Genomic DNA, 23,267 nt, shown 5'->3' with positions numbered 1-23,267 from the left:
GGCATAAGAGAGTCTTGGAGGAGCTTTCCGACCAAAACCCTAAGGTTTGGGTCCTTTAATGCCTTGGTGTGGATGTGCTGTGTCTTGCTACATTGCTTCTGACCCAGGGCAGTGAGCGAGATGCAGGGATGACCAGTTATCCAGGAGGAGCCAAGATAAGAGGAAGGGAGGGGGGGTGAATGGGAGTGGAGTATGTGTGATGGAATGGGTGGGAGTGGATTTTATGCCTTTGTTTTTTGGCTACCTCTCTTGTAAAGGGAAAAGCTGTTGGCATATGTATGTACAATAATTTCAAACATGAATTGTTTTTACATTTTATTATAGTAATTGTACAAAAGAATGGATTGAATTAAAATACTGTGCAAGTTCATTTGCCTAAAAGTTAATCATATAAATGACCAACTTCTTTCAGGTACCATAAATAGCTATTCAATTTATAAGAGGTAAATTCCAAAGGGATATGAAACACAAAAAAAAATAATAATAATAAATAAAAATAAAAATTAAATAAATAAAATAAAATTAAATAAAACATTCAACTCCTGATCTACCCTGGGCTTTTACTGAAATTATCTTTGGCAAGTCAATCATGTTTTTGGTAATGTAGACTGAAAAAGCCATTTAGTTTGTAATAATTTTCCCCTTCACAGAACATATACAGTGTAGTAATTTGCAACATTTTCCTTTTATAATAATGCCAATAACTTGGTTCCTACAACAATAATTTCATAACTAAATATACAACAGAGTTTCTTAAAAAGGAAAAAAACAATTTCCCTGACACAAAGGAATGTTTTATTTTCATAATTTCAATGCAGAATATTTTGATTAATCACCTTGAAAACACCATTCATTTCATTACTGGAGTTTCCATTCATATTTGACCATTTATGACAATCACTACGATCTAATAACCTGTTCAGCTCCTCCTTGCTAAATACTGAAAATAAGAGAGGAAAATGTTAATATACTAGCATACAGTAGATAGATGGCTACCTCCCTTATAAGGGGGAAGAAACCTTTTGGTATGTAGATATATGAAGAGACACATATACACAAAAACCAATAACAAGTACTTACAAATGGTACATACATATACCAAGGGCATTTGCCAGGGCAGTGGGCAAGATGCAGGGATGATTCATCATCCAGGAGGAGCCAAGATAAGAGAGAGTAGGGTGAATGGTAGTGGAGTATATGGGAGTGGAGTATGTGGGAATGGAATGGGTGGGAGTAGATTTTATGCCTTTGATTTTTTGTTACCTCCCTTGTTAGGGGGAAAGAGCCTTTGGTATATGTATGTATGTGCATTGGAGGTAGCCAAAGTTAAAGGCAAAAATCTACTCCCACCCATTTCATCCCCACATACTCCACTCTCATTCACCACCCCTTCAATCCTCTTTTCTTGGCTCCTCCTGATGATGGGTCATCCTTGTTTCTTGCCCACTGTCCACAGCAAGGCCAATCAATTTAATTGGCGACCCCACCTCTCTGTCCCTCATGCAGAAAAAGTGAAGACTGGGAGAAATCTCTTCAGGTTCCATCAAAATAACAATCAGGATTGGAGATGGTTAAAGAAAATGAAGAAAACTGGTAGATAACCCCGTTGTGAGCTGACAACACTGTGCTTGTAGCACGATCAGAGGGATTAAGGAAGTTAGTGACAGAGTTTGGGAAGGTGTACAAAAGAATAAGTTGAAGATAAATGTGGTTAAAAGTAATGTGATGAGATCTACAAGGGGAGGGGATGGCAGCAAAGTGAAAGTGAGTATTAAGGGAGAGAGACTGGAGGAAGTGGATAGGTTTAGATACTTGGGTGCGAACGTGGCAGGAAAGGGAGGAGTGGAGGTGAAGGTGGAATGTAGATTGAGAGAAGCGAGTAAATGCCTTGGTTAGGGTTCCAATAGCCATCTAAGGCAATTTCTGAAAGTTGTGATTTTTTCACCTACTTCAGTGGAATTCTGCATTGTGTTGAGACACTATTATGTGCAAAGTTTAAGGACTGGTTGATATTTAATGGTGACGGAATGACTTTAAAGTTTTCTATCTCTTCCCACAGGTCATGGTTACCCGAAAAAAGAGTGAGATTTGGTTAGTAGGACATAGCATCGAGTGCATAACTGGTGCCAAATTCCCAAGCCGAGGAGATGCCCTCCACTGCTTTTTCTTCTATCACAAGGATCAAAAGAAAACCATTCCTGACACACTGCAGAGGTGGCCAAGGAAGTTTTGGACTTCTGGCTCTGAGCCCGGATTCCAAAGATGGCAGAAACGAGCATCAGGAGAAAGATCATTTCCCTCTTTGAAGAGTGGAAGGTTCTGTAGAAGAGCAAGCGGAATACAGGAGTCAAGCCCTGGGAGAAGCAGAAGATGTTTGAAGAAAGTCTCCCAGACCTTCTGGACATCACCCACGCTGATGACCATCAAGGAGGACAAGGACTTCCTCATGGCGCAGCGGGAGAAGGGGAGACGGAGTTCCATGGCGGGGCATAACAAGAAGTTGGAAGCTGGGGTTCGTCGACGAGAGAGAACTGCTGCACGTGGTGGACGCAAACGGTCGCCGATGGCAGAGGAGACCGAGTTATTGGAGTCCTCCTCGTCCACATCCTCCAGTCCAGTCCATCCCTCCTCAACCTCCTCATCTGGTGACGAAGGAGCCTCAACACCCAAGCGAGTGAGAATGTGGGGGACCAAGACAGTCATGTTCCCTGATCTAGTCAGCGTGCTGGATCAGATGGGGGTCAGCAGCCGTCAGGCTCTTTGAATTGTAGCTGCAACGGCAAGTAGCTTGGGCCATGATCCCCAAGAACTCGTCCTCAACCCAGAGTCCATCAGAAAGGCAAGGGCCAAGTACCAGGCGTCGCTGGCGGAGGAAATCAAGGAGGCATTCAGTCTGCAGACTTCCCTTACCGTCCACTGGGACGGTAAAATCATCCCTCAAGATGATGGATCTCGAGCCGACCGGCTCGCCATCCTTGTCACCTGTAAAGGTGTGAAGAAACTCTTGGGTGTTCCAAAGCTACGTGCTGGGATAGGCAAGGCTGCCGCCACAGCTGTCTTTGAGTGTCTGTAAGACTGGGGATTCAGTGATCGTGTCATAGGGATATGCTTCGACACCACCAGTGCAAACACTGGCGATGTCAACAGAGCCTGCACCATACTGCAGGAAAAGATGGAGCAGCCCCTATTCTCGTTTGCCTGCCGTCACCACATGCACGAACTTCTAGTTGAAATGGCTTTTGCTTTGTGCTTGGGACCCTCTTCTATTCCTGAGATCAACCTCTTTTTGCACTGGCAGTTCATTGATCTTTCGGCAATCCAGCCTCTTTCTGACCTCCCCAAGACCTTGGCTGCCAACAGGGAAGCCACCATCGAATCCCTGAATGCCACCATGATCCAGAGGCAGCCCCAAGACGACTACAGGGAACTGGCGGAGCTCACCATCGCCTTCTTTGGAGGTGTTCTTCCCAAGATGACAATCCGGTGCCCTGGTGCTCTCCACCGAGCGTGGTGGATGGCACGCATATCCTACTCCCTGAAGATGTTGCTGTTCAGAGAGCACATCACCAGCTTGGTAATGCCGGGGGAGATCGCAGGCCTCAAGTGTTTCTTCTTCATCTTTAAGGTCTACATCATCCACTGGTTCGAGTCCAAACTCCCCACCTATGCCCCAGCCAATGGTCTCCAACTCGGAAAGGACCTCCTGGGATACCATGATTCTCCTCTTGGAAAGGCATGCTTCAAGGTACTGAAGCGTCATTTCTGGTATCTGAGTGAACACCTGATCGGCCAGTCCTTCTTCAACCTGTGGCTCTGTCCCTCTACCTAACAAGCCATTGCCCAAGCCATCCTGCAGTAAGAAGGAACAGAGAAAGCCCCCAAATGAATCAACATTCCATAAAAGAGTGTAACAACAGCAACACAGTCTTCGTTTGCCTCTAAGAGGTCTCGACGCCTCCCGGAAATTCTCGGTATCTTGCTGGACTTCCTTTCCACAAATCCACAGAAGTGGGAAAAGAAGACTTTCAGTGACGCCTGCCGCCTCATACAAGGAATGCGTGTGGCCAACGACATGGCAGAGCAAGGGGTGTGGCCCTGATGCAAGTGTTCAATCTTCACCTGACAAAAGACAAGGAACAGCACCAGTTCCTTCTCCAGGTCACTGAAGACCACTGCCACTGCCAGCCCAGCACCTCCTCCAAGGAGACCCTCCTTCGGCCAGCATGGTGACAATGTGTGGGGTGGTCTCCCATGATACCCCCCCACCGAGGGGGTTATATGGCATGTGTGCAGTGTAGGGGAACAAGCTGGCTGCTGGGGGAAGGAAAATTTTGCCAAAAAAGGGCAGAATATTGCCATGAAGCACTCGAAAAGACGACTTCCCTTACATAGCTGAAGGTGGAATTACAAAATTGTCATCCACCATCACTAAATATCACCCGACCATGCTGAAAATATGTATGTATTCCTCAGAATCCCAATATAGTATGATAAAAAATTCCAACTTTTGATTTTTATTGGCACCCTAGCCCTGGTGGATTAAAAAGTGTAATGAGAAATAAACATTTGGGAATGGATACTAAGAGGAGATTATATGAAGGAGTGATTGTGCCAACAGCATTGTATGGGGCAGAAACATGGAACATAAGAGAGGAAGAGAGAAGGAGTCTGAATGTGTTTGAGATGAGGTGTCTGAGAGGTATGATGGTGGTTACTAGGTTGGACAGAGTGAGAAATGAGGAGGTGAGGAGGAGAACAGGGGTGGAAAGGGAACTGGGAGATAGGGTTGATGAAAGAGTATTAGGATGGTTTGGACACATGGAAAGAATGAGTGAAGAAAGATTAGTAACAGAAGTGTGGAAGGCAGAGGTGGAAGGAGTGAATATGAGGGGGTGTCCTAGGATGAGATGGATGGATGGGGTGAAAGGGGCTTTACAAAAGAGAGGAATGTCTGTGGAGGAAGGAAGGGAGAGGACAGAAGATAGGGGTGAATTGAGAGGGGTTGTGTATAGATGATGCTGTGATGCATGAGGGGGAGTGGGTGGGGGATGGGGGGTGAGGAAGTATTTATGAGAAAAAATTTGATGCAGCCCGAAGGGATTTCTCCCTGTCTTCTCCTTTTCTGCATTAGGGGGGTCGCCGAATTTATGAAGTGGCCTTGCTGTGGATGTGCTGTCTTACGACACTGCTTCTGACCCAGGGCATTGGACAGGATGCAGGGATGACCCGTCATCCAGGAGGTGCCAAGATAAGAGGGAGGGAGGGGAGTGGAATATATAGGAAATGGAATGGGTGGGAGTGGTTTCTATGCCTTTTTCTTTTTGGCTACCCCCCGTGTAGGGGGAAAAAGCCTTTGGTCTATGTATGTAGGATCGTTTATTACAATCGGGAATTAATGACAAAAAATCGAGATCATTGTCAGGAAAAGAAAAAAATTGAATTCCAATTTAAATTGGAAGAATATCATGCCTGAAAGACCCTCATCTCCCCAGTTTCACCTTCAACCACATTAACATTGAAGAAACCTTCCACTCCACCACATGCTTACATATCTCTTCTATTATATACATACTATTCTTCTACCAAAGGAAACTTACCCCCTTATTGGGAATGCCAAGTCAAAGCTGACACCCATTATATACATATTAAAACCCAATTTATATCCCTCTCATCTCAACTACCCCTATCCCCTTCCATACCGCTTACGCTGAATGCAATACAGTGCTTCCACAACTGAAGCTGGTTTACCTTTCTCTTTGATAGTCTGGATGAGAATGGATGAGCATGAGGATTCATGCAGTTGTTATTTGTGGATAATACTGCACAAGAAGAAAGTTTGGGGTGAATACAGGCTAAAGTAATGGTGTTCAAGGAATGTTGATGGTGGTAGGTTGAATGCGAGTGTAATGGGTAGCTTAACCCCTTCAATACGATGATGCCTACGTAGGCGTCATGAGGAGCAAGTGGGTACACGAGGATGCCGATGTCGGCATCTTGATTATATATATTGTAGTTGTACCTATGTGACCCCCATACTCTGTAAATTGGCTTCATCATATTTTCTATGGTTATCAAAATTCACGGGTGAAAGAGAATGAGCAATACAGCGGTAACTTTATTTTTTATAATGCGAGTATTATGACGCAACATTGCACGTCTGGCAACTAATGCTGCCCGCGAGATTTTGGCCTGTATTGAAGGGGTTAAAGAAAAGTTTATGTCTACAGAGTCGCACATGGCAGTGAATGGTATGAAATATATGAAAAAGTGGGTGGTATGGAAGGTGTTCTTCCCATCTTAGCATCCCACTTCAAAGATGATGGGTTATCCCTATTCCCTGCCACACTGCTTGGGTCAGAAGTATACATAATATACCAAGTGCTTTTTCCCCCTTACAAAGGAGGTGGCCAAAGCCAAAAGGAATAATTCCACTCCCATCCATTTCCTCCCCACCCACTCCACCCTCATTCACCACCCGCTCTTTTTTTTGGCTCCTCCTGGATGACAGGTCATCTCTGCATCTTGCCCATTTTCCTGGGTCAGAGACAATGCAGCAAAACACAGTACTTCAATAACAAGATCCATTAGCCAAAGTTGGTTCATCTCCACCACCTCACTAAATTGTGACCTCACTCCCTGATCCACTTAAGAAATACAGAGATAAAAAAAAAGAGCTGCATCATTTCCTCATCCATCAACAATCACTGTACATTAAACTCCATCAATCCATTTCATTCTTGGTCTACATCCAGATGAGACAAGACAAGAATGGGTGAGAGTGGGTGTGCTCCTTGGCTGGCTACCTCCTCTATATCATCACTTCAGACATTTTGCCACATTCTCCTTTACATTCACATCCAAAAATCTTCCAATCATCCTTCTGAACACCACTACACACTCTATAAATGTCCTCTCACCAACAACCCTGGCTCATGTGAATTGTACACTTCATTCTTAAACGCTGTTTGCTATTATAATTTTTTTCTACACATATTTCCAAAATTTTCCCTCTGTTTTGTTCTTTTCTGGCACACTATACCTCCCTATTATTCCATTTACTAGCTCATCACCTACTCTAGTATCCAAATCCCCATGCGTAACTGCATTCACATTACTTCCAAAACTCCCTACACATTAACTTCAATAACTCCAAAATTACTAACTGTACTCTTTTGCAATATCCTTACCATTATCTTCTACCCATCTGGGGTATTGGCTGCATGTTGTTATGGCAAAATAGCATGCAATTGATACTTTAGGGTCTATATGGGATGCCCCTATGGACCAGAGCCACACATCATTTTGTCTGTGATAGAGGAGGACTCTGCTCACAGAGAAATGATGAAACTTTTATTATACTGCTACTGTCCCTCCGTTATGCTGTCCCCTAACCACTTGTTGCTGTCCTGTACCATTTCTCTGAATTTCATTTCCTTGTTTTGCCTACCCTGTGGTTGGGGAAAAGAATGCTGCCATCAAGTATTCCCACTTGGATCGTAAGAGGCGAGAAAAACGAGACGGGGATTGGAACCAGGCATCCTTCTCCCTGTAGCCCCACAGGGGACATTCCTAAAAAAAGTAAAGGCATAAGAGGATCTAGGAGTTTTCCAACAAGCACCCTAAGGTTTGGGTCTTTTAATGTGTGTGGATGTAGTACAGATGAAAGTAAAAGGGAAGAGATAGGAGGTATATTTGTGAGAAGAAAGATGAATGTGTTGGCTTTTGAATGAAACTAAGTTGAGAGGGAAGGGAGAGTGTGAGTTTGGGAGTGTGGTTGGGAGGTTCTCAGGAGTGAAGAGAGGGCAAGGGAGAGAAGGGGTGGCTATATTATTAAGTGAAGAGATAGGACATGTAGTGGAGTGGAAGGAGGTTTCTTCAAGGTTAATGTGGATGAAGGTGAAACTGGGAAAGGAGATGTGGGTTTTTATAAGTGCATATGGGCCTGGTAGTGAGAACAGTATAGAAGAAAGGGAGGCTTTTTGAATAGATTTAAATGAGTGCATAGAGGGATTAGGGAGGAACGTCATTGTATTAGTATTGGGCGACTTTAATGCTAGGGAAGGAAATTAACCAATTGACGGAGTAGTTGGGAAATGTGGAGTTCCAGGAGAGAATTGTAGTGGAGAGTTGATAATGATGTGTCTAGAGAGTTGGTGATAGCAAATACAGTGTTTCGGAAGAAAGTCAAGCATAAGTACACATGGGAGAGGGTGGTGGATGGAAGAGTGGTAGACAGTGTTAATGGACTATGTAGTGATAATAGGAGTATAATAGGAAGAGTACATGTTCTAAGGGGAGAGAGTAGGGGAATATCAGATCATTTTTTGGTGGAAGGTAAGTTGAGAATGGAGGATAGATGTAGAAAGAGGAAAAGGACAAAAGGTGGGGAGGTGCTTAGAGTGAACTCTTTGAATGAGAGGGAGTACAAGAAGAAGCTGAGAGAGAAGTGGGAGGGAGTGAGGGATAGAGTAGAGCTAGGAGTGGAGGACGAATGGGGATGGTTCAAGGAGGGAGTCATAAAGTGTGCAAAGATGGTGTGTGGAATAAGAAGGATGGGAGGAAATAGAAGGAAGGTTAGTGAGTGGTGGGACGAAGAAATGAAGAAAGTTGTAGAGGAGAAGAAGCGAGCTTTCACAGACTGGTTACAAAATAGGATGAGGGAGTCATATGAGAGGTACAAAGAAAAGAGAAGTAAAGCAAAAGGTAAAGGAGGCAAAAAGGGGATGTGTGAAATGGGGTATGAGTATGACAGAAAATTTTGTTAGTAATAAAAAGATGTTTTGGAAAGAAATTAAGAGAGGAAGAGGAGGCGAATCAAGTAGAGAAGAAAAGGTAAAAGATGCAGATGGTGAGATGATAATGGAAGAGAAGGCAGTATGAGGAAGATGGGCAGAGTATTTTAGGGAGTTGCTAAATGTGAAGGAGGATAGTGAGGGAAAGATAGATGCAGTGGGAAGTGCTAAGAAAATGATCGTGATGAGTGAGGAAAATGGAGGAGAAATAAGGAAGGATGAAGTGAAGGCAGTTGTTAAGATGATGAGAGCAGGTAAGGCATTTGGTCTGGATGGATGCCATGCAGAATACCTAAAAAAAAGGAGGTACATTGATGGTGGATTGGTTGCTGAGGTTATTCAATGTTTGTTGGAGTTAGGGTAGAGTGCCTGAGGACTGGAAGAGTGCCTGTATAGTTCCTCTTTACAAGGGAAAAGGGGACAAGTGTTGAGTGTAGTAGTTTCAGAGGGATTAGCTTGCTGAGTGTAGTTGGGAAGGCTTATGGGAGGATCTTGATTGAGAGGATTACGAGAGGAACAGAGGGAGTAATTGGTGAGGGACAGTGTGGATTTAGGACAGTTAGAGGTTGTGTAGATCAGATTTTTGTGGTAAGACAGATATGTGAGAAAGCAATAGGAAAAGGTAAGGATGTTTTTTTGGCTTTTATGGATTTGGAAAAGGATTATGACTGGGTACACAGGAAGGCACTATGGGAGGTTTTGCAGATATACGGGATAGGAGGAAAGCTTTTAGGAGCTGTCAGGAGTTTTTATGAGAGTAGTAGTGCATGTGTCAGGATTAGAAATGGAGAGAGTGAGTGGTTTCAGGTAAAGGTGGGACTTCATTAGGGTTGTGTTATGTTACTCTGCCTGTTCAACTTATACATGGATGGGGTGGTGCAAGAAGTAAAGGCAAGGGTGGTGGGTCAGGGATTCGAGATGGTTAAAGAAAATGGAGAAAAGTGGGAGGTGAGCCAGCTGTTGTTTGCAGATGACACTGCGCTTGTAGCAGGATCAGAGGAGGGGTTGAGAAAGTTGATGACAGAGTGTGGGAGTGTGTGTAAAAGAAGGAAGTTGAAGATAAATGTGGGTAAAAGTAAGGTGATGAGATGTAAAAGGGATGAAAGTGGCAGCAGACTGGAAGTGAACATTAAGGGAGAGAGACTGGAGGAAGTGGATAGCTTTAGATACTTGAATGTGAATGTGGCAGGAAAAGTAGGAGTGGAGGTGGAGATAGAATGAAGATTGAGAGAAGCGAGTAAATGCCTTGGTGGATCAAAAAATGTAATGAGAAATAGATATTTGGGAATGGATGCTAAGAGGAGATTGTATGAAGGAGTGATTGTGCCAACAGCACTGTATGGGGCAGAAACATGGAACATAAGAGAGGAAGAGAGGAGTTTGAATGTGTTTGATATGAGATGTCTGAGAAGTATGATAGGGGTTACTAGGCTGGATGGAGTGAGAAATGAGGTGAGGAGGAGAACGGGGGTGGTAAGGGAATTGGGAGATAGGGTTGATGAAAGAGTATGGAGATGGTTTGGACACATGGAAAGTGAGTGAAGACTAGTAAAAGAGGTATAGAAGGCAGGTGTGGAGGGAGTGAACATGAGGGGGCGACCTAGGATGAGATGGATGGATGGAGTAAAAGCGGCTTTGGGGAAGAGAGGAATGTCGGTTGCGGAAGGATGGGAGAGGACAGAAGACAGGGGTGAATGGAAAATGGTTGTATATGGGTGATGTGATGCATGAGGTGGAATGGATGGTGGGTGGGATGGGGGTGAGGTAGTATGTGTGAGTAATTTTGACGCAGCCAGAAGGGATTTCTCCCAATCATCTCCTTTTCTGCATGAGGAGACAGAAGGGGGGGGGGGGGTCGCCGATTTAACCACTTCCATACAGTGCTGCATATGTAGGCGGCATGAGGAGCAAGTGGATATGTGGGGCTGCCATATCGGCGTCTTGATTATATCTATTGTAGTTGCCCCTGCATGACATACTCTCTATACTGTCTTCACATTTTCTATGGTTATCAAAATTCACGGATGAAAGAGAGAATGATCGATATAAGCGGCGACTATATTTTATGATGCGAGTATTATTACGACACATCGTACGTCTGGCAGATATTGCTGCCCGCGAGATTTTGGCCTGGAGTGAAGAGGTTAATGAAGCGGCCTTGCTGTGGATGTGCTGTGTCTTGCGACACTGCTTCTGACCCAGGACAGTGGACAGGATACAGGGATGACCCGTCATCCACAAGGTGCCAAGATAAGCAGGAGGGTAGAGGGTAGAGGGGAGTGGAGTGTATTGGGGATGGAATGGGTGGGAATAATTTTTTTGCCTTTGTTTTTTTGGCTACCTCCCTTGCAAGTGGGAAAAAACCCTTGGTATATGTAGGTACATCCTTCTAGCATCTTCTACCACCATAATTAAGCCTTCTTGCATTACTCTATATTCAAATGTTAAATCATACATTAAAGTTCTTACCATTTCCATTAAGTGAATTATTAAACTTGATATGGTCCCTTTGGTTGAGCAGTTCCTGCAACTCTTGAATATCCAAGGCACTACTAACTGGACGATCTTCTAATCTGCTTGATTTAAATTTACCATTCTGCATAATGATCTTCTCAAGTTTTCTCTTTGTAGCAGCTCTTTCAATAATGTACTCATCAATGGTTGAAGCAGCTATTAGACGGAGTATGAGAACTGGCTTACTCTGACCAATTCGATGACACCTATCCTGGGCCTGAAGATCTTGTTGAGGGTTCTAAAATGGAAAGAATGGATGGAATATATAATATATATCACATATATATATATACACACATACATATATATATACACAGAGGAAAAACATACAAAATAACTGAATGCTCAAAGAAGGAAAATTACCAGGAGACTGGAAAAATGACAATATAATGCCAGTATATAAGGGGATAAGGAAGGCCCAACAAATTATAGACTGGTGTCCCTAATAAGTACACTGGCAGAGGCGTACAAGGTAGCATTGGGGCAGTTCAAGGCCCTTTCTTACTAGACTTGGTACAGCAGCCACTTGTTTTTTTATTACTTTTTCAAAGAAATTACACCCCAAATGTCTAATTCTGAGTTAGATAGTGAATATGAACCTTCCCTCAGAGGCTTGAATACTTCTGATGACAGTGCCAGTTCATCAGACAATGACTACTTTTCCACAAGTGATGATGATGATGATGAGGAGGAGGGAGGTGATGGGAGAGCTTGGATAAGCCTCAAGTTGTCAGAGGACAACATGAATGCAGCACCACCACGTTTTCCATACATGCATACATATACCAAGGCTTTTTCCCCCTTACAAGGGAGGTAGCCAAAAAGAAAAAGGCATAAAATCATCCCCACCCATTCCATCCCTAAATACACTCCACTCCCCTCCACCCTCACCTCCCATCTTAGCACCTCCTGGATGACAGGTCATCCCTGCACCTTGTCCACTGCCCTGGGTCAGAGGCAGTGTCGCAAGTCACAGCACATCCACAGCAAGGACGTTTCATTAAATCGGCAACACCCCCTCTCTGTCCCCTCATGCATAAATGGAGAAGACGGGGAGAAATCCTTTCGGGCTGCATCAAATTTTGCTCACACATACTACCTCACCCCTCATCGCCCCACCCATTCCACCTCATGCATCACATCATCCATATAAAACCATTTTCCATTCACCCGTCTTCTGTCCTCTCTCGCCCTTCATCAACAGACATTCCCCTCTTCCCAAAGCCCCCTTCACCCCATCTATCCACCTCATCCTAGGACATCCCTTCATGTTCACTTCCTCCACATCTGCCTTCCATACCTCTTTTACTAGTCTTTCTTCACTCATTCTTTCCATGTGTCCAAACCATCCTAATACTCTTTCATCAACCCTATCTCCCAACAGCACTGTTGGGCATGTGTATTTTGTGGTGGGCCCAGGATTGCTCTCTACATCTCCAGCTAAAAGTAGAAGAAGAGGGGTGATCGCCGGAAAATCACCCCTCGGTGCAGAAAAAACGTAATATTGCATGTTGGGAAAAAGGATTGTGGTACTCCCCAAGGTAGGCGTAGCTCCTCTTGGGGATCGGTGCCACCTGCGTAGAGCCGGTGGCCAGGGGTGGTTGGACTCATCACCCTGATCCACCACTCCATCTGTTTTGTGGACACAAGTGCCACAACCAAAATTCTCCTCCCTACCACAGATAACACCCCCGTTCTCCTCCTCACCTCATTTCTCACTCCATCCAGCCTAGTAACCCCTATCATACTTCTCAGACACCTCATATCAAATACATTCAAACTCCTCTCTTCCTCTCTTATGTTCCATGTTTCTGCCCCATACAGTGCTGTTATGGAGCTGCAGCATCTACGTCGTGGGACCACCCCCCAACCCCAAGAGTTGGGGGCCAAACGGCAGCAACCACCCTTGGCCACTGGCTCTACGCAGGTGGCACCGATCCCCAAGAGGAGCTACGCCTACCTTGTGGAGTACCACAATCCTTTTTCCCCTACATGCAATATTACGTTTTTTCTGCACCAAGGGGTGATTTTCCGGCGATCACCCCTCTTCTTCTACTTTTAGCTGGAGATGTAGAGAGCAATCCTGGGCCCACCACAAAATACACATGCCCAACATGCTCTAAACCCATTACTTCGAGCAGACAGACAAAGGGCTCAGTTCAGTGCAATATGTGCAAAAACTGGGCCCACCTCACTTGTACAACACTTGCTGACACAAACCAATACACAAACACTTGGACATGTTCTACCTGCCCTCCAGTAACCCCACTCCCACCTCCCCAACCACAGCCAGCAACCTCACCCACTCCCAATTTCCCTCTGCCCTTACTTCGAGCAGACAGACAAAGGGCTCAGTTCAGTGCAATATGTGCAAAAACTGGGCCCACCTCACTTGTACAACACTTGCTGACACAAACCAATACACAAACACTTGGACATGTTCTACCTGCCCTCCAGTAACCCCACTCCCACCTCCCCAACCACAGCCAGCACCCTCACCCACTCCCAATTTCCCTCTGCCCTTACCCCCGATTAGTACTCCCCTTCCTTTGTCCCCGATCTCTCCTTTCCCCCCCTCTGACCCAGACCCTACACCTTCCCCACTACCACCCCAACCTCAACCCCAAACGGCAACATACAACACATACAAAACACACAACATCAACATATTACAACACAACATTGACGGTATTAACACGAAAAAACTTGAACTTGAACACTTTCTTAAACAACACAACATACACATTGCGATTTTACAAGAAACAAAACTAAGACACTCACACAAAACACCATCATTTCATAATTACACCACCATCAGACAAGACTGGACTGACGGCTATGGCGGTGGACTCATCACCCTGATCCACCACTCCATCTGTTTTGTGGACACAAGTGCCACAACCAAAATTCTCCTCCCTACCACAGATAACACAACAGAAATCCAATCCATTCGAATCTGCACAGGCAACAAATCAACACTGACAATAGTTAACATGTACATTCCCCCCCCAATCATCCCCCACAGTTCCGGACACCTTCAGGCCTCATTTTAGCCAACTAGCTTCAATCCCCAACCTGATCATGGGTGGAGACTTCAACGCCAAGTCGTCTGCCTGGTATGTCGACAACCCTGACACAGACAGAGGGCTTGATATACAGACTCAGTTTGACTCATTGACTATCATGAACAACACACATAATCATACACATATCCCACACCAAGCCCTCTACACTCCCTCCTCTCCTGATATCACCTTTTGCTCCCCCTGCCTAACCCCAACAACATCATGGAGAGTGGTCAGAACCCTTGGCTCTGACCACCTTCTAATCATCATTACCACCAAAACAAGATGCACCCCAGTTGGCCACAGACACACACCAATTACAAGAGAGCTAACTGGGAAGCTTTTATTGAAGAGACAGAACAACATTTTGAAACACTTAACAGTACACCAATCACAAACATAAACAATGCTGTGCACACTTTTAATACAATCATACAAAATGCAGACAAGAGATACATCCCTAGAGGCAACAGAAAATCACACAACCCCAACTTCACACCAGAAATCCAAAGCCTCATCAGACAACGTGACACACTTAAACACGGTACCCCCACACCTATCCCTCAAAACATAGCAGACCAAATACAAACACTAAACACTGTGATTGCCAATAAAATACATGAACAAAAAACACAAAATTGGCAAAACTTTATCAATACACTTGATCACAAAACAAACACCAGCAAATTGTACAAAACACTCAACAGCATTACACTATCCAACAGTAACACTACACGCTCTCACGCAGCAATAATCACAACAACAGATAATCTACCCTCAAACAGACAACAAGCAAACGCACTCGTACGTCATTTTGCACAGAGAAGCCATCTCACTTCTCACCCTGACGACCGACGCACCATTCAACGTAAGAAAGACTTTCCCACAGACTCAGACTATACACCCTTCATAGACAGTCAGACAAAACTCATAATACATAGTCTCAAGCACTCATCTGCCTGTGGCCCTGATAACATAAGCAACATCCACCTAAAACACATTGGACCACAAGGTATACACGCACTCACAAACATTGCAAACTACAGCTATTCACATAACACTATACCCGACATCTGGAAGCATGGTAAAATAATCACCATTCCAAAACCGAACAAAGACCCAACAATCCCAACATCGCACCGCCCAATCACACTTCTCTGCACCCCCTCTAAAGTCATTGAATGCCTAATACTTAAACTTGTCACAGCACATATTCCCCTTGCTGACTCACAACACGGTTTTAGGCCACTACACTCCACAAACACTCTTCTGACAAACCTCACACAAAGAATTTTAGATGGCATCAATTCAGATAGGCCCCACCACAGAACACTTCTTATAACATTAGACATTAGTAAAGCTTTTTATGCTATCCCCCACCACAACCTAACAAATAAAATATATAACACAGACATGCACAATAACACCAAAAGATGGCTGGCCAATTATCTGGCAGGTAGGAATGCTTACGTGTCATATAATGGCCAATCATCGCACATCAGAAACATTAAGAACGGAGTACCACAGGGCTCAGTTCTACCCCCCACACTATTTAATCTATACATGCATGACTTACCCACGCCAGACACCTCAGAAATACAAATCTCTTCTACGCAGACGACATAACAATCACATGCACACATCGTAACACAGACAAAGCTGCAGAAATAATCCAGTCATACCTTGACACACTCAACACATGGTTCATCACAAACAGACTCAAAATAGCTCCAACCAAATCTACAGCAACACTTCTCACAAACTGGACAAAAGAACACAAATAAATACCTCATCTCTACATCAACAACACTCTAATACCACACACAAACACACCGAAAATTCTTGGTGTAACATACGATACATCCATGTCTTTCAAACAACACATCACAAACATAAAAAACAAATGCACACCCAGACTTAACGCACTTAAGTCAATCACTGGAACAACATTTGGACAAAACAAAGAAACTAATATAACAATATACAAACAATGCATACGCTCAGTGTTGAATTATGCGAGTCCTGCATGGGCTCCTAATCTCAGTGAGACACACCACAACACCCTTCAAATCATACAAAACAAAGCCCTAAAAACAATTACAGGCTGCACAAATACAACACCTACAGACCATTTACACCATGAAACAAAAGTCCTCAAAGTCAAGGACCACCTCGACATGAGAGGCACACAAACACTTGCCGCAGCCACCACAAACACATTACACCCACTACACTACATAGCAGAACACCCACACACACCAACAAACATTAAAACAACACCCAAAGACCTTTATCACGCACAGATACTCTCTTCTCTTCCTCCACAACCACCAAATACCAGCCTCCGGAAACATATTCATAATCATATCACTCACCGCTCCATTAACACACTGAAACACAACACACTGCTGCATGCCAGACCCCCTGATATCCACCCTTCTGAATCCTCTCTCCCACGAAAGGACAGAGTCCACTTGGCCAGACTGCGGTGCGGTCACCACCACTTCTAAGCTACCAGAAGAGGCTGGATGACCGCATTGTGAACAGCTGCCCAGGATGTAACACTTCACCCCATACCATACAACACATAATGGAAGACTGCATTATACACAATCATGTTTCGGCTATGGCATTCCTTGGGGAGACGGGACTGCTCGGACAGTCTAGGGAACGACAACAACAACAACAACTCCCTTTCCACCCCTGTTCTCCTCCTCACCTCCTCATTTCTCACTATATCTAGTCTAGTAACCCCCATCATACTTCTCAGACACCTCATCTCAAACACATTCAAACTCCTTCTGTCTTCCTCTTATGTTCCATGTTTCTGCCCCATAGTGTTGTTGGCACAATCACTCGTTCATACAGTCTCCTCTTAGCATCCATTCCCAAATGTCTATTCCTCATTACACTTTTTAATCCACCAAGGCAATTACTAACTTCTCTCAATCTACATTCTACCTCTACTTTCACTCCACCTTTTCCTGCCACATTTGCACCCAAGTATCTAAAACTATCCACTTCCTCCAGTTGTTCTCCCTTAACTTCCATACGGTACCGCCTTCTAGGCAGCATGGGGAGCAAGTGGATAAGCGAGGCTGCCATATCGGCGTCTTGATTATATCCATTGTAGTGGCTTCATCACATTTTCTATGGTTATCAAAATTCACGGGTGAAAGAGAGAACGATCAATATAAGCGGTGACTATTTTTTATGATGCGAGTATTATGATGCAACATCGTACGTCTGGCAGCTAATGCTGCCCGCGAGATTTTGGCCCGGAGTGAAGTGGTTAATGCTCACTTCCAGTCTGCTGCCACTTTCACCCCTTGTACATTTCATCACCTTACTTTTACCCACATTTATCTTCAGCTTTCTTCTTTCACACTCTCCCAAACTCTGTCACCAACTTCCTCAATCCCTCCTCCGATCCTTCCACAGGCGCAGTGTTGTCCGCAAACAACTGCTGGCTCACCTCCCACTTTCTCCATTTTCTTTAACCATCTCTAATCCCTGACCCACCACCCTTGCATTTACCTCTTGCACCACCTTAAACCACTCACTCTCTCCATTTCTAATCCTGACACATGCTCTTGACAGCTCCTAGAAGCTTTCCTTTCCCATTCACAGGAAATCCTGGAATTATGGTTGATGAAGACCCAACAGAAATGAGTCCTTTTCAAATCTTCACTCTTTTCATAACAGGATTATTGACTGTGTACTGGTAGAGACTAATTATTTTGTTGAACAACCTGGACAAGGCAATTCTTTGTGGCGCCCTGTAACAGAGGCTGAAATTTTTGTATTTTTTGCCATGAAAATGCCAGAAGAAATGAACTGGTCACAAGAAAAAATTGAAGAAACTTTTGGTGAAACCATATGGTTTATAGGAAGACGAATTAACTCGTTTTTTGCCTACAAAGGTATTTTCAAAATAAAACGTCAACCACAAAAATGGGAATAAAATCAAATAAAAATTGTTTTTCATAATCAGCATAAAAAAAAAAAAAAAAAAAAAAAATCATCCAAATACAAAACGTTTTTAACAAAAAATTGTTGGAGAAGTGGTTAAAAAGCTTTTTACCTATTCCAGTGTACCTCTTTTAACCTCTTCAATACAAGTCAAATACTCATGTGCAGTCTTAAATTGCCTGATGTATGGACAGGGTGCAGGGATGACCCATCATCCAGGAGGTGCTAAGATAAAAGGGAGGGTGGAGGGGTGTGGAGTGTATTTTTAGGGATGGAATGGCTGGGAATGATTTTATGCCTTTTTCTTTTTGGCTACCTCCCTTGTAAGAGGGAAAAAGCCTTGGTATATGTATGTAGCTACTACTACAAAATAAATATAATCAGGATGATGACATCTGCATCTTCATATACCCACTGGCATGTCATGATGGTGACGTTGGAGTCAGCATACAGGGTCTAACAGATAAATCCGTACAAACTTTGAAGAGGTTTTAAGCACTTAAAAAGTAACATATGGCAATTCTGATTGTTTCCAGATACTTCCATTTGTCTAATAATTTAGCCAGTTGTATACTAGCACCGGTGCAATAATCATTAAGCAATGGAACAAGCCAAACGTTCAGCCATATGCAAACTTCGTCGCGCGGGTCACACTCCTAGCGCCATAATAAGGATGCTAAAATACTCCAGACAAACTGTTTACGATGTTTGTAAACGTTTTGATGAGACCGGCGAAGACCAACGAGCTGCTCACAAGCCCAGAAGGGGCAGAATTCTAACACCTCGCTTTTTAGCTGATCTCAAGAGAAGTGTCAATGCAAATCCAGCCTTACCATTATCGACATTGGCAAAGAAGAGAGGTGTCAGCACAATGACAATTCACAGAGCATTAAAGATATTGGGATTAACCTCATTCTCACAAGGAAAAAGACATCTTTTGACACGAAAAATGAAAGAAATCCGCTTGACCAGGTGCCAAAAGCTGTTGAACTGGATGAAGTCGAATGGCTCAGTCATCAAGTTTTTTCCGACGAGAAGATTTTCACGGTTGATGCGACTTTCAATAAGCGGAATGATCGCTGGATAGCCTCCTCATCCTCAGAGGTTCAACACAAGACAACGACGAAGAAACCAGCGAGTGTCATGGTGCTCTGTGTGGTGTCAACTGAGGGGGACGTCTTCACTCACTTCTTCAACAACAAGGAGAAAGTCAATGCCGTTGTCTATTGCAAAGTTCTAGAAGAGAAAATAATACCCTGGATGAAAGATAAGGCTAGTGGCAACCAGTTTGTCTTCCAACAAGACTCGGCTCCAGCCCACACAGCGAAGAGGACCACCAACCTTCTCGAAGGGTCAAATGTGCAGTTCTGGAACAAAGAGTTGTGGCCCTCAAATTTGCCAGACCTAAACCCTTTAGATTATTATTTTTGGGCGCGAATTGAGGCCAAGGCATGTGACAAGCCACACAGAAGTATAACAACCCTGAAGACAGACATCAAGAAGGCTGTGGGTTCATTATCAAAGTCTGAGATCATCAACGCTGTATCCAAGTTTCGTAAACGCATTGAAAGCGTCATAACAGCTGAAGGTGGTTACATTGAATGAAATCATTGTTCTTATTGCCTTTTCTAAATATACTGAAAATTTCATAACTCTCTTTTTATTATAACCCGAGATATTAATCTTAAAACATGTGATAAGAAGTTGTACGGATATATCTGTTAGACCCTGTATGCTAAAGATTAAGGCCTCTTGTATTTTTGAACTTTCATACTAATTTTTTGTGCTGCAGCTTGTCAAAAGCCTTTTAGAAATCCAGGTATATACAATGCACTCAACCTTATCACATGCAGCACATCAAACAATCACATAAAAACAATAGGTTGGTTACAAGTATTTCCCTTTTCTAAATCCAAACTTTAACCATAATTCCTTCCCTCTCCAAATATTTCATTCATCTATTTTTCATATTTTTTCATACATTTTGTCTATCATACTGGTCAAGGATTTGTCTATAATCTAGTGGTACCACCCTCCTCTATTACATTGATGGAATGGACATGACAACCATCCATTTGGCCCATGTCATTCTTTCATCTACAACTTCAAATTCAACTGTATACATACTTCATCAAATCCTGTAAAATCTAATTACTCTTACCCAATCAGAATCAAAGAGAATGACAGTGTCAGCAGATGTCAAGTTGATACCCAAACCTCCAGCTCTAGTACTGAGGAGACAAATAAACTGCTCAGGATCTGTGTTGAACATTTCAATGGCTTCTCTCCTGCTGTCCAAATCCATTCTACCATCAAATCTCCGATACCTGTCAAAGATGTATATACTTATGTACAAAAGGTATATACCAAAATGCTTGTATACACATACAGACATATACCAAGGGTTTTTTCCACCTTACATGGGAAAATGTATGCACAATGCTTATATGAATCTGATATATCTTACGTCTTAATTGGAGATGCCACTTTAGGTTTCATTTGCTGTCCTAGGAGCAGAGATACTTACCTCTTGGAACTTTAACCTCTAACTTTCCTTGCCCCTATGAGGAATACAGCCCAGTGAGCTATCACCCAATCCCTTGTTCTCAATATGGTTATCTCCATAGTTCCTACATAGGTAACACTGAAGTTATAAGACTTACTTGAATTTGGGCTGCAATGTGAGGTAATCTTCAAGTATATCAAGCATTTTGGTCATCTGCGAGAATATGAGAACCTTGTGGTCTCGTTTCTTTAGCTCCTTCAGCAGTTGGTCAAGTACCTTGAGTTTCCCTGAGAGTTCAATTATTTCTTTGTCAATCTGCAAAGAGTATCACAATCAATGAACCTATCCAATATCAAATACAGAAATACATTCTACTGAAATAAATAAAGATGTTATAGAAATCTGAAATGGTACTCATGAAATTAAAAGCACAAGACAAAGGGAACCTTCCAGTGAATCAATTACTTCCATAAATAATTGTATCTACCTTGTATTCTCCATCATCAGTCAATGGGTATTCTACCAGATATGGGTGATTAACAATTTTCCTGCACTGCATTACAATATTTTGTAGTTTTATGCTTGTTACAGATGTCTTCTTCTTTTCACTTCTGTGGAAAATTAATACAAGTATTACTCCCAATAACCATAATGAATGGCAGTTTATAAATAGAGAAGGAGGAGGACATGGGGGGGGGGGGAGTTGTTGTTCCCTGATAACAACACCTACAGACCATTTACACCATGAAACAAAAGTCCTCAAAGTCAAGGACCACCTCGACATGAGAGGCACACAAACACTTGCCGCAGCCAACACAAACGCATCACACCCACTACACTACATAGCAGAACACCCACACACACCAACAAACATTAAAACAACACCCAAAGACCTTTATCACGCACAGATACTCTCTTCTCTTCCTCCACAACCACCAAATACCAGCCTCCGGAAACATATTCATAATCATATCACTCACCGCTCCATTAACACACTGAAAGACAACACACTGCTGCATGCCAGACCCCCTGATATCCACCCTTCTGAATCCTCTCTCCCACGAAAGGACAGAGTCCACTTGGCCAGGCTGTGGTGCGGTCACCACCACTTCTAAGCTACCAGAAGAGGTTGGATGACCGCGTTGTGAACAGCTGCCCGGGGGTGGGGGGTGGGGTGTTATCATATTATCTGCTCATATGTTTGGTGATCTTCTCTATCTTGCTGTATTACCTCTGACCTGGATAGTGGGCAGGAGACTAGGATGACCCTTCATCCATGAGGAGCTAAGACAAGAGAGTAACAAGGGTGGTGGATGGGAGTGGAATAGGTATAAGTGGGTTTGTGCCTTAGACTTGGCTTCCTACCTTATAACAGGGGAAAAGCCCTTGGTGTGTGTGTGTGTGTATGTATTTACCTAGTTGTATTATACGGGAAGGGAGCTATGCTCATGGTGACCCATCTTTGTATCTCTCAGCATCAAGTTTTTTCTTAAAATCTTTAATAGTGTTTGCACACACTGTTTCTTTGTCCAATTTGTTCCAAGTATCTATCACTCTGTGTGGGAAGCTATTCTTTTTTTCAGATCTCTTCTGTAATTATCTTTTTGAGTTTCTTTTTGTGTCCTCTTGTTTTTTCATTGTCCCATTTCAATAAGTCATTCTTATCTAAGATTTCCATTCCCTTCATAATTCTATAGTTAGTAAGTCTCCTCTTTCCCTTCTTTGTTCCAGAGTTGATAATTTTAATTTGGACAGTCTTTGTTCATATGTCATTTTGGTAGGAGTTGGTGTCAGTTTTGTTGTTGCTCTTTGTATTCTTTCTACATACATATATACAGCAAAAGGTTTTTCCCCCTACACGGGGGGTAGCCAAAAAGAAAAAGGCATAGAAACCACTCCCACCCATTCCATTTCCTATATATTCCACTCCCCTCCACCCTCCTCCCTCACTCTTATCTTGGCACCTCCTGGATGATGGGTCATCCCTGCATCCTGTCCACTGCACTGAGTCAGAAGCAGTGTCGCAAGACACAGCACATCCACAGCAAGGTTGCTTCATAAATTCAGTGACCCCCTCTCTCCGTCCCCCCATGCAGAAAAGAAGACGGGGAGAAATCCCTTCAGGCTGCATCAATTTTTTTTTCTCATACATACTTCCTCATCTCCCATCCCCCACCCACTCCCCCTCATGCATCACAGCCTCATCTAAACACAACCCCTCTCCATTCACCCCTATCTTCTGTCCTCTCCCATCCTTCCTCCTCTCTTTTGTAATCCCCATTTCACCCCATCCATCCATCTCAGCTTAGGACATCCCCTCATATTCACTCCTTCCACCTCTGCCTTCCACACTTCTACTAATCTTTCTTCACTCATTCTTTCCATGTGTCCAAACCATCCTAATACTCTTTCATCAAC

General features: G+C 43.5%; 1 protein-coding gene across 4 annotated transcripts in view; it reads right to left on the bottom strand.

Annotated features, from left to right (window-relative positions):
• Positions 1–311: 311 nt before the first annotated feature.
• LOC143035843 (lymphoid-specific helicase-like) overlaps positions 312–23,267 on the bottom strand; it is a 115,578-nt gene continuing 92,622 nt past the window's right edge. For all 4 annotated transcript variants that reach the window (XM_076202902.1, XM_076202905.1, XM_076202903.1 and 1 more), the window contains 5 exons: positions 21,337–21,460; positions 21,007–21,164; positions 20,505–20,670; positions 11,262–11,544; positions 312–940 (listed from right to left, as the gene is read on the bottom strand). In XM_076202902.1, the coding sequence (XP_076059017.1) occupies positions 810–940; positions 11,262–11,544; positions 20,505–20,670; positions 21,007–21,164; positions 21,337–21,460 (862 nt within the window). In that variant the 3' untranslated portion in view covers positions 312–809. The remainder of the gene's footprint in view (positions 941–11,261; positions 11,545–20,504; positions 20,671–21,006; positions 21,165–21,336; positions 21,461–23,267) is intronic.

The sequence above is a fragment of the Oratosquilla oratoria genome, chromosome 19, assembly GCF_046742065.1.
Source record: "Oratosquilla oratoria isolate Oo_2021 chromosome 19, ASM4674206v1, whole genome shotgun sequence".
Classification (NCBI taxonomy): domain Eukaryota; kingdom Metazoa; phylum Arthropoda; class Malacostraca; order Stomatopoda; family Squillidae; genus Oratosquilla; species Oratosquilla oratoria.
Note: the sequence above shows the minus strand (reverse complement) of the source record. Positions and strands in the feature narration are given on the sequence as shown.